At 46.0% G+C, this 12343-nt stretch overlaps 1 protein-coding gene across 1 annotated transcript in view; it reads right to left on the reverse strand.

Annotated features, from left to right (window-relative positions):
* Positions 1-367: 367 nt before the first annotated feature.
* Yap1 (Yes1 associated transcriptional regulator) overlaps positions 368-12343 on the reverse strand; it is an 87981-nt gene continuing 76005 nt past the window's right edge. Inside the window, 6 exon segments of the mRNA XM_038321493.2 lie at positions 368-2924; positions 2926-3047; positions 4291-4372; positions 4374-4403; positions 7694-7726; positions 7728-7826. Coding sequence (XP_038177421.1) covers positions 2808-2924; positions 2926-3047; positions 4291-4372; positions 4374-4403; positions 7694-7726; positions 7728-7826 — 483 coding nt within the window. The 3' untranslated portion in view covers positions 368-2807.

Genomic DNA, 12343 nt, shown 5'->3' on the forward strand with positions numbered 1-12343 from the left:
AAAACATGCTTGCCAACATGAACTCCATCTCTGCCCCCAGAAGCACCAGGACTCTGAAGCGATCAGAGATCCTGCCTCCACCTTTGCGCTCCAACCCCAACGTTGCGCTATGGAGTGTAAATTGTGCCGTTCAGTCCTTTCAGTCTCTAGTGCACATGCTCACCTGATAGGAGCACTTGAGAACTAACATCCCACAGCTGCTTCCTTGTGGCTTTTTCTCTTTAACAGCTGCCTCTCTGTGTTTAGGAAACAATACAAGGCACAGAGCACCGATTGCTCTGAAACCCCAGTCAACGGCCTTCCCTCTTGATCCCAAGGAACTCAGAAGTGCTAACTGAAAAGAACACAAATGTAAAAAGCTGATACATTTTAAGCTTATAAAAATTGGTTTATTGTAAAAGAAATTCAAGAATAACCAGTTAAATTCTTATCCGCATGCTACCCACTACAGTCAGGAAGCATTACACACGTCTACAATGGAAGGACACAACAAGACTACATGGAAGCCGCGATTCAGCAAAGGGGCTCAGGTCCCCACAGTCAGCACAAAGGGTTGAGAAGGTCAGAGAGCTGTCAGGCACCAAGGCAGCTGAACACTGAGGTATCACCAGGCAAACGATCCCGAGGGAGGAGGAGGATGGCACATCTCACTTTGTGGTGAGCTTGAGCAATTCAGAGTTTAGGAACAACTTTAAGAGCTAAGTCTTTTCTGATGAGAAAGAAATATATAAAAGCTTTTCTATCACAGCCCTACTAACTTCACCAGCCCACACCCGCCTTCCCGCCCTCCCACCACTAAAGCTAGTCTGCCCACACAGAGGATGCAAACCGCAGGCACTTACCACACACTGCTATCATCCAGCGGCTTAATTTTGAATTGCGAGTAAAATTTTACTTCTAAAGTCAATGCATCCTCCTGATGGTCGTTTCCCCAGACCTAATTCAAGGGCGGATCTTCAGCTAGTTTCTTAGTAGAAGCCTTAGAGTCAGTGGCTAGAAATGACTATGAATACGAATAATACACTGGTTCTGACTATGAATCACCACATATAATAACACACCAACTGCATTTCTGAGCACTCAGAGCACTGAATAAAACTTTCCTACTCTCATCCTTGCACAAACTAAATCAAAGGGCCAACAGGTCCTATCTTCCAAAGCTGAGCTTTTTACAGCAGCTGTAGCCAGGGAAAGAATGTTTTGTTTGCTTGTTCATTAAAAACCCTTGAAAATAAGGGCTTCTTCTAGAAGCATTCAAAGACCCTTAAATGACAGAAGTGCTAGCTGGCACCACTACAGTTCATAACCAACTATTACTTTACAGCTTATATTGAAGAGCTAATTCATGCTTATTTTGTTCCTTTAAAAAATACTCTTTGGAAACCATCATTACTCCCAGAGACACATACTCTAGCAATCTCTCTTCTTGCGAAAATAAAGACATAATCACACCTATGTCTAGTTCTCTGCTAATTTCAACTACCCCCCACATTACTGTCTGATCACTTCACCAGCCGTCCCATGACCTCACAGCGTTCTACACTCCCCAGGGTCCATTCAGCAAGAAAATGTGAGCAGGTTTTCTAAAAATGATCTTGTAGATAACACTCAATGTGGTCTTCATCGTGTTCACTACAAATGAGAACTCAAGTACCTGAGCTTACATCCAAAACTGACGCGAAGGCAAAGGGAAGCCCCACCTCCAAAGCTCGCTCCTGCTCAGTGACTGCCCAACATGAATCCGCTCAAGGGGGAGTGAGGCCGTTTGCTTGCTTCTGTCCAAGTCACCAAAGTGTACGGAGGGCAAGAGCTCCCCTGGGCCCTACCACAACAAGAGCCCTTTTCTAGAACACTGCCCAACCTCAAACACCTGCAGGTCGCCCTATCTGTGAAACATAACTAGCCATGTATTTAAATGCATGTTCAAGGCTACCATTTAAAAAATCAACTGGAAAGGAGGGAAATGTTTGAAAGGAGACATTCCTCTACCACACTACCGTCGACATTATAAATGTGTGTACATATGTAGACAGGAGATAACCAAGATTTAAATAGGATGGTAACAAGCCAGGAAATAGAGGCCCCCCCACAAAAGAACAGTATTGCCCACCCCAAGCTACTATATTTGTCTACATGCCAACAAAATCAATTACCTTGAAAGGAAGAGAAGACAGGCCAGCACCCACAAAAATACCCCACTCAATCCTAACCTAGAGTATGTGGCAATAATTAATATATTTCTATGGAAACTGTCTCACGCCATATAAGTTTCTAAATAAAATCCAGGTCACCATGTGACTAATGGCATCACTAGGAGAAGAGATTAAAAAGTCAGTCTCTGTGATCTCCTGAACAGCACTGAGTACAGCTAAGGTCAGTCGCCATGTTTTTTTGGCTTGTTGGACCAGAGGGTCAAAGGCAGCTGAAGAAGCCACCTCTTGAACAAATGCGCTGCCATGAAGCATTTCAGTTCCCAGTCTGAGTGTTCAGTTCAAATGATGGTGTGAAGACCACTGGGCAACAGGAAGAACACCCGTCATCCAACAGCGTATTCCCCAGCAACCCCAAAGAACAGCAGCTATTGGAGCAAAAGAAACCAAAGGGTCTTGTTGTTCTGTGGTTCTGATTCTTCAGGGCGGCTGTGAAGAGGTCAGCAACAGTAACAGCAGCGACGGGCGGAGAGCGGAACAGTGATGGAGGCTCCCTGCTGGACATCTGTTCATGTTTCCCGGGTTAGCCAGAAGCTCGGCCACTGGCTCATCTGAACTTGAGGGATGCACGCCTTAGCTCTGTGGCCTCTCGGCAATCTATAGCCATGTGAGGAAGCTTTCCTTATCTAGCTTGGTGGCAGCCAACACGGACTCCATGTCATTGAGGATGTCAGAACTCAGGGCTTCCTGAAGGCTGGGCATCAGCTCCTCCCCCTTCTATGTTCATCGCATCTCCTTCCAGTGTTCCAAGGTCCACATTTGTCCCAGGGATGGCTTCCAGGTAGTCTGGGAAACGACTTTGCTGCGAGGGCAGGGTGCTTTGGTTGATAGTGTCACCTAGATTTGGGGAGGGATAAACAGAGTGTTTGTTGTGTACTGTCGATGCACCGTATGAGCAGAGACTCACAGAAACAGAGGAGCACCATGGTCCACCTCAGAAAACCACACACAGGTTTACACGTGCCTCACCATTTCACAGACACGCGATGTACAGCCTGGCTGCTCGTTACAAAGTCTAATAACCACCGATGGGGGGCTGTGAAGATGTGAAACTCCTTTGGAAAGCCGTATGCAGCAGAAAGAAATGACACTCATGCCTCCCCTCTCTCTCCCAGAAAGTAGCCACCAATTCCTAAGATGAAGATGGAGGGTCCTTTTCTCCCAGATGCGCTCTGGGACATGGTGGCACACTCACAACCAGCACAGGCCCTTGCAGACATGTGACCTCTGCTCTAAAATTCTCAAACTTACCTGGCCCACAAAACTTTATTATTTTGACATTAGCCCTCACTCCCTCCTCAGAAGCTTCATTAGAACTGACTTGCAGAACACAAGCACCATTGTCAGGTGCTGAGGGAGCGGAGAGGAGCCAGGATGAGGCTAGACATGAGGTGGGCTCGAGTGGCTGCTAATGGGGATATCAGGCATCAGATAAATGCAGGCACAAAAGGCTGACATTTGGAAAGACTGTGTCGTTCCCAGTGAGCTCCCCAAGTGCCCCCCCCCGTTCTCTCCTCACCCCTCTAAGGCAGGGGGGTCTTAGGCTCTTCATTACCTCTACAACTAGTTCAACGATAAAAATCGGTGCGTTTTTACCCTAACATCCCCACATCTGGTTCCTAGCCTGAAAAACCTTAAACACCTCAGCTGAACCAAAAGTATTCAGAGGAAAAGAGATAAACAATGAATCACATAAAAAAGTTATTCAAAATTAAAGAACACAGCGTAAACAAGAGAGACTTCTAATAGGCCCCCAACTAACATGTTAACAAATCAGGCATCAACAGATGGTGCGTGTCTGAAATCTCAGTATTCTGGAGGCCGAGCAGGAGGGTCAGAAGGTCAGCATGGGCTATACAGCAAGACCTTATCTCTAAAAGAAAAAACAGTGTTTTTAAAGACATGATTCCAGGCAGGGCCTCTTTGATTCCCAGGTGGAAGGAAGTTAGGAAGGAAGGAAGGAAGGAAGGAAGGAGGGAGAAACAAAACGGGCTGAATCTGACTTAAAGTTCTTATCTTTGCTCTAAGTAGTTGATTGGAACCGATGACCACCTGTAACTCAGAGAGAATAAACACTTGCCTGTATCCATTTCATCAACACTGTTCAGGAAGTCGTCCGGGGTCCGAGGAACACTGTAGCTGCTCATGCTGAGGCCACTGTCCTGTGCTCTCATCTCTAGAGTGATAGGTGCCCTAGGAAAACTTGACAGACCAACAGAAAATGTTTTAATCAATTCAGGCAAAAAATAAAGCATCCATTAGAGGACCAGTGAGCAATCCTTGCCCTGCAGTGCCTCTTCAGAGTAGGACAGCCTGTCCTACAACAGGACAGGCACATGGATCCTAACTAAAGAGACGACAGTTAGTGGGGCCAGAACCTTAATTCTAGGGTTCTGAGCTTGGGTGGCAATTGAGAAAAAAAGTGACAAGTTCCATTAACTACCTTGATTGAAGCTTAGAGGTTTCATAACACAACCGAGGCAGGGAGGTCAAAACATACACTCCAGGGGAACAAACCCGCATCAGGCTCCTGTTGAACTCCCAGCTCCTGAGCAAAAAACTTAGGCCAACAAAAAGCCAAGCCCAAATAAAGAACCAGAATCTTTTGCCAAAACAGATGAGTCATTGCAGAATAAGAATTCCCACAGCTAGATCTTTTGCTTCTGTTTGGGGGAGGGGAGCACCCAAACACTCCAGCACCAGATAGAGGTCCTAACTTCAGAAGTTAAAGATCAGCAGAGCCTGCGGAAGAAATGGGGCGCCAGCATGCACTGTACTTAAGGCTGAATGGAAAGTCTCAAGACTGCACTCAGGATCAACAGAAGACAAGCCTTGAAAATTCCTAAATAGAACACTTTCCCATGTGAAGGCAGAGAAGTGTGGCTGGTATTAACTGGAAATCTGAATTCTACTAAACTAAACAAAAACCCAAGCCCCAAGGGCAACTGTCGTTCCTCTCCTGGTTTCTGGCCACAAATGTAGACTGACTCTCCTTACACAGTGGACATTTAAAGTGTTTGTTTAAAAGAAAACAAAACCACCCACCAGATCCCACCTCAGCACTGGCAGAGGCTTTATTCCATCCTTCTTCCCCAACTGTTCAATGCCCCATCCTCCCCTCATCACTTTGTGGATGACACACACTGCGGTATGCCAACGCTTCTGTCAGATTTTGGCAAAATTCAGAAGCCTCACAAAAATCTAAGAAACACAAACTTGCCTCTGAGACTGTTAGCATACACACAGCCATGTTGGGTCATCCCAGGATGCCAGTCAGCTTTGAATGTTGGGTTGCTGTCCTCACACGGGACACACAGCAGACAACTGAGTGTGTTAAGGAAGACATTAACACTTTATCGACACTCGGAAGGCAGCAGGGGAAGCCCACTGTGATCTGGGGAGAGCTCAGACTGTTTTCTTAGCTACAATTGCTCTCTGTCAAACCCCAGTTAATGCCGAGTGTCTAGAACAACCTGATGGGCATCAAAGCAGCTCGATGGACAGGGGTTAAGATGGTGTGGAAAAGAACACACATCCTATGAACCACATCCTTGCTGTGCAGCAACAGCAGCTGTGAGTCACAGGCGGATGTGCAGACAGGGTGGTGCTGAACTTCAAGGTGCAGGTTTGGTTCACTAGCAAGCAGCAGAGAAGACATCGGGTGTCTCTAAGAAAGAAAACTGTCGCCAGGTGCATTTTGGAATCTGGGTGCTGATTCTGGGACCTCAGCCTTTAGAACTTAAGTCTGAGGATAGTCTGGGCTGCAGAGCAAGGCTTTGCTTGAAAACAGAAATGAACAGCACAAGTATAAACAGAAGATTCTGTAATAGGAAGAAATGCACTGATCTCAGCATGCCTAGGTTTCAGGTCTGAAGAGTCACAATCACTGCCAGGAAGATGTGCAGCCCACCCCTTCCTGCTTCTGACAAGTTGGATTTTAATCCTCAGATAAGCCTTCACAAAACAGGGCACTTGAACAGCTCTGAAACCTTTCTCCTGGAAGACCTCTGTGGTAGTGCCTTTTCTCATCATCTCCAGCTCCAGGGCAAAAGCACACACTTGTATGTAACTTTAGATAGAAACTTTAATATTCTGCTTCTCTCTGTGTGCATGTAGTAAATGAGACTTAAAACAATACCTTTGCAGGTTGTCCCGGGATGTGAACACAGCAGCTGAACTGAACTCCTATGTCAGCCTCCCACGTGATGGGGTCACAATGAGTAGAGCACCCCAGGCCAGACTTCTCACGGCCTTTGAAAACACAGCTGCCTGCCAGGCAACTACAGAGTTTCTTTTCTTTGACAGGATCTTACTGCTCACAGACCATCACCCCTACCTGCTTCTGCCTCAAGTGCTGGAAGTGAAGGTGTGCCCGGCACAAATTCACTCCAAGACAGCAAGGACGATGGGAAATTCAATTATACTTTCTATTCAAATTATTTTTCAAGTTAATTGTGAGAATTGAAAATAGTTCATAAGCCTTTTTGGTGGGGGGGGGTTGGTCTTCAAGACAGCGTTTCTCTGCATAGCCCTGGCTCTCCTGAATTCAAGAGATCCACCTGGCTCTGCCTGGGATTAGAAGCACATGACGCCGTTGCCACATTCCCTAAACCAGTTTTACAAATGTGCTCAATGTGGCTCAAAACTGGTTGCCCCAGCACCTTAAAGGGCTGAGGTCAGAGGATCACTAATGACCTGAGGCCAGTGTGGGCTAAAAGAGAGATCCTGACCCAAAATGAAGGAAAAAGAAGGGGGAAGGAGATATGTTGCTTAAAAGCATTTGGGGGGAGGAAGGAGTCTACCCCAGAGTATTCTAATCTTTTTCAAAAGCAAAATCAACACAGCAGGATAGGTTTTAGCTAAATGTTAATTATAAATGGTTTTTCAAAGCATAAAAAAAAATACATGACCCCACGGGGGGGAGGGGGGGGCTGTTTTCAAACGCAGCAGTTTGAACCTCATCCACGTGAAGCCCAGACCCAGAGACTATAAACTCATCATGAAGGCACCTGAGTTTCACTGTTTAAAATAATGCTACCAAGTTACAGTTTTGGGTAGGGCACAACCTTATATTTTATCTCCTTAGATGAAAGCCTTGAAGAATACGAGGCCTTACTTGAGTGCTAGCTATACAGATGGAAAGCTACAGCCTCCAATCCTCCACTACATGTTCAGGGCTAAGATGCTGCTCGCTTGCCCGCTTCCATGGAGGCACCCACAACGCCCCTCGAGACTGCCACAGTATGTCAGCATGGAGTACAGGCAGAAGCAAGCACGCTGGGGCTTTAACCAGACCCTTTCCACAAGCCTGAACTGCTCGCCCTCCTGTGCAGGATGTGGACTTGCGCTTGGCATTGTGGAGAGGGTGGCTGACAGTTCCGGGGCTTGGCCCACACAGATGTTCAAACAGCCTGGACAAGCACAGAGTGGAACAATGAAGGCAAGGATCCTCCCTTTTCAGATACTGGCCAGCACTCACTAACCTGTTAAAGAAAGGGATCCGAACTATTGGTTGTCCATTGTCCTCAATTCCTGAGACATCCCAGGAGAAGACACGGCATTCTGAGTTCCTCCATCCTGCTCCAGTGTGGGCAACTGGCTTCGGAGAGCTAGTTCCTTAAACAAACAAATGGAGAGAAATCAGTCTGTGACTGACCAATGCACTGTGAGATTTAAGAGAGATAAAGTGCCACATAAAAGATACAAACAAAGGGGGGCAAAATGTTAACATTTTCTTAAATTTAACATATTTCCTAATGAGAATAACCAAATTCTCCTACACACTTCAAATGACTAGGAAGAAACTGAGCTCAAACCCCCACACTAATTAAATTACTACACTTCACGTTTCTCTTCTTTATTCACTAAGAACCCCAAATCCTCCCTTGGAACAGAATGGCAAGTCCTGACTTTAAACAATTCTTAGATCTTTGTAATTACTTACCAGATCTCAATGGTTTGGGGCCAGCAATAAAAACAGAACAGAAAGAACATTTGATGATGTGTTGCCAGACGCCAACCCCCCTCAGTCCCTGTTCACACCGTGCCCTCCAGCCTCACACCTCGGGACTCCCCCCTCTGGAGAGACAGTTCTTCAGGGCTCCAACAGTACTCACTGGACTCCTACCTGGAAATTGGGCACAGGCCGGTGGGCTCCTGGAGAGGCTTCAGCAGCTTCGGGCCAGTGTCTCTCACCAATGCCTCCACTACTCTGCCCTCATGAATCATGGCTGTGTCTCCTGTGCAGGCACCAGCCCTGTCTTGAGCACAGGCTCCTCTCTGCCCACTTGCCAGCTGACTCACAATATGCCCTTTTCTGTAAGGCAACTGCCAGGCCCTCTCTGCAGTGTCCAAGAGCAGGGTCGCCTTTAAGGCACAACCCTTCCCACCCCCCACATCACCACAGCAGGGCCAGGGCAGGAGAAACCTCTGCTCCACAGCTTCTTCTTCGGCTTTCCTCCCTGGCAAACCCCACCTTTTATCCAGGCTTATCTTACACCCTCTGGTCATCTCATCCTTTGAGCTCCTTAACTACTCAGGTTGTTTGAACTTGCACGGGGATGGGGGAGGGGAAACAATTTGATAAGTTTGGATGCAACTTTACATCTTCTTCAATTATCAACAAACAATAGCAGTATTCTCTGAAGTTCTGATTTTTCACCAGTATTTCCATAACTCAGATATTTTTTTCCATACATAATATTGATTCAAATCTTAACATGCCATTTATACTCATTACAGAGTTCTAGATTTTTTATATATTGTAAAAGCTGTGTAATAGATTCTCATTTATCATTTTGATAAGCACTATTAATAAAATTTTCTTCTCTTAACTATTAGGAAATTGCAGACCAAAACTAGTTCAAATGACTATCAAGAAAGAAAACGCTAAGGTAGGGAGGAAGCCCTGAGGGGCTGCTGAAGGACGCGCAATCAGTACAGCCACAAACGGACAGCAAAAAACCGGCACTTACACAGAAGGGCCACCAGACCAGCTGCACCGTCCCCGGGAAACACCGGGTGGAATTTATTCTAGAGACATTTGCACTCTATGTTTTATGCTGCATTATTTATAACACGCCAAGATTCTGAGGCAGAAGTGGAGACCCGGAATAGACCATGGTTAAAGAAAATGTGATCTACATGCACAATACATACACATGATACACATGCATGAAAATGTCATGTGTGTGTGAGGGGGGTGGTAAATGTGAGGAAAGCACACAATACATGTATAAAATGCCATAATGAATCCCACTGTTTCATATCTAGACCACTTTATCCTTTCTATTAATTGCATTACATTTATTTGATTGGGAAGTGACTCTAATGATGACGGCACCCTCCTGCGGGTCCCCCAAAAACTGTTTCCATGTGAGGTTCTAGGTAAACACCCATTCTTGGATGACCTCTTCTCCTGTTCAGCCCCTCACACTGCAGCTCTTCCTACGAGGCTTTCCTGGCTTCTTTTGTCCTCTCTACATGTCTGAACTCTTGACAATTGATGAGATACACACACGGACCTTTCAGCTTAACACACAGTTTTCTTTCTATCCAGTGACTCTCAATTTGGAGCTGGGTGCCTGGAGCTCAAATAAGCCCAACTTTTAAGCTGAGACTGCTGAGAAGTGCCAGGGCGGGGGACGGGATCACACAGCTATCCATAACTGATCACTGCAAGTGAAAAGTCTTCTGTTTTGTCTGGGCCCTGTACCTATCTAGGTGGTGTGTGTGTGTGTGTGTGTGTGCGCGCGCATGTGGCTGTGTGCGTGTTTCTTATGCAGACCACAGCGGGTCAAGCACATGTCCACTCTTCATGTCCCATTTCAACAAGAACGAGCCCACCAGGCCCAGTCTTGGATCTTGCCGTCTCTTCCTATTCTGCTCAAAGTCATTTAACAACTCAGTTTCTCACAATCAGCAAATGCTGCAGATCCAGCTGTCTACATTCACCGAAAAAAGTAACTTAGCGGGAGGCAGAGGCAGGAGGATCTCAGGAGTTCAAGAGCAGCTTTGTCCCAGGACTGTCACAGAGGAAGAGAAGGGAGAACTTAGGGATGTGAAGGCAGCCATTCATTCCTAGTCACCCAAGGAATGCAACCTCCAGAAGGGTACCCGAGGCATAATGAAGAGGATGGATGAGAGCAGAGAGGCAGATGGCTGGCAGTACTGAGGGCGATAGCGTTGGCAGCGGTTTGGCATGAAACCAGAACCGTAGGACACCGGTAGCTAGCACATGCACAGATCACAGATATTATACTCAAGGCAAGAATATTTGGCTAAATTCCAGAGTTTCTAGAACAGAATAATCAGGTGCCCTAAGTAGTTCTGACATTGATCCACACAGGGCGGATCCACGCCTTGTGACTGTGCACACAGTTCTCAGAATGCTCCCCACACACCAGGATCAGTCCTCACAAAACAGGGCCTGCACTTCCTGCCATTCCCGGTTAGTGTTCAAATCACACAGTAGGTGTAGTTTCCTGCAGTGCACGCGCGCGCGCGCACACACACACACACACACACACACACACACACCCTACCAACCTCGACTAAGCCAGGTGAGCTGTCAGCACATCTGAACTTCAGCACCTGGAAGGCTGAGGCAGGACTTCAAGCTCTAAAGCCAGTCTGGGCTACAAGAACCCTCCCTGAAAAAACAAACAACCCTAGAACTAGTCTAAGTCCCCACCCTGACTTCTGACTCTTACGACTGCATTTATCTTTAATTTTTAAAAGATGACATCATTATTTAAACACGGAGTCACATACTAACTGCCTTCCTTCTTTTCTGGGTAGTACCGGGGAATCAAACCCAGCACCCCAAACTTGCTGGGCAAGTACTGTGGGAGATGAGACGGCTCCTGAAACAGCAGCAAACCCGTCCTTGTGAACAACCATGGAAAGTGCCCTCAAACCAGGCTGGACCACTCCAAACATGTCCCAGATTAGCTGAGATTACAGGCTCACTGGGGAAAGCTACTGCATATTTGAATTATTACTGAAGAAAATGCACTAAAAATACTTACTTGACTTAGAAAAAGTCAAAAACTCTAGAAGAACTATTTGATCTTTGACAGAGAGAAAGCCTGACTAAGCTCTGGCCAAGCTTCTTTGGACTTGCTCACTTCTCCATTTCTGAAAGACTTTCACAAACTTTTCCAACTACCTTTGGGAAAAGAGAAGTTTAACAAACTCGTATTTTAGCTTAGCAGTCTAATTTTAGGCATTGTGTTCAAGATGAACTAATCCCCAAGCTCCTCAGAGATAGAAGCAACTTGCAACATCAAACGCTTCGGTGAAATCACTCTTGTAGACTATCCAATTATGTCCCAGGCTGAAGTTCCACCACACTGACCCAGTTAAAGAATAGTGGATGTGGTCTTCCAAAACGAGTACTTGTTTCTGTGCTGAGGACTGAACTGATGAGAGACAAACACTCCACCATTAGAAGCCATACCTCCAGCCAACATGTGTTGTTGATAGAACAGCTTACAGGGGATCTTTTTGAAAAGTTAGCTCAATTTCACGGTCACTCCCCTTCAATACTAGGTAAAGCATGGAGTAGGATCCACTCCCAAACTTCCGTTCATGCTCCAAGAGCTACTTATGCCTTCTCCAAAGTGTTCGGACAATACGTAGAATGTGTTTTGTTTGTTTGCCAATTTATCTCGGTACTTTCAAGGTTAGTAAAAATAGCACACACGCAGATTAAGGAGCAGTTAGGAAAACTGCAGCATCTCAGACAGAGTGGTAGTAGCTGCACGCGGCTGTGCACAGGTGGGTCTCTACAGGAAGACAAGTTTGCTATTCTTAGACTCAATGGACTCCCAAGGTACGTGATTCAAAAAAGGTGGGGAAGAAGCCAGGTATGCTCCAGTCTAAAATCAGTAGTAGGGTGGCTGAGGCAGGAGGATTGTTTCTAGTTCAAGGCTAGGCTGGGTCACAGAAAAAATAGAACAAAAGATGACAGATCGTGGGGTGAAATGACCCTCCCCCTATCATTTATGTGGGAAATATTTACATCTATGAAAAATATTCACACTGATCACTTCTTATGATTTTGACAATTTCCTGAGGCCAACAGCACCTTTAAGTTTATTGACACAATGAATCATATTACTGCATATGAA

The sequence above is a fragment of the Arvicola amphibius genome, chromosome 3, assembly GCF_903992535.2.
Source record: "Arvicola amphibius chromosome 3, mArvAmp1.2, whole genome shotgun sequence".
NCBI lineage: Eukaryota > Metazoa > Chordata > Mammalia > Rodentia > Cricetidae > Arvicola > Arvicola amphibius.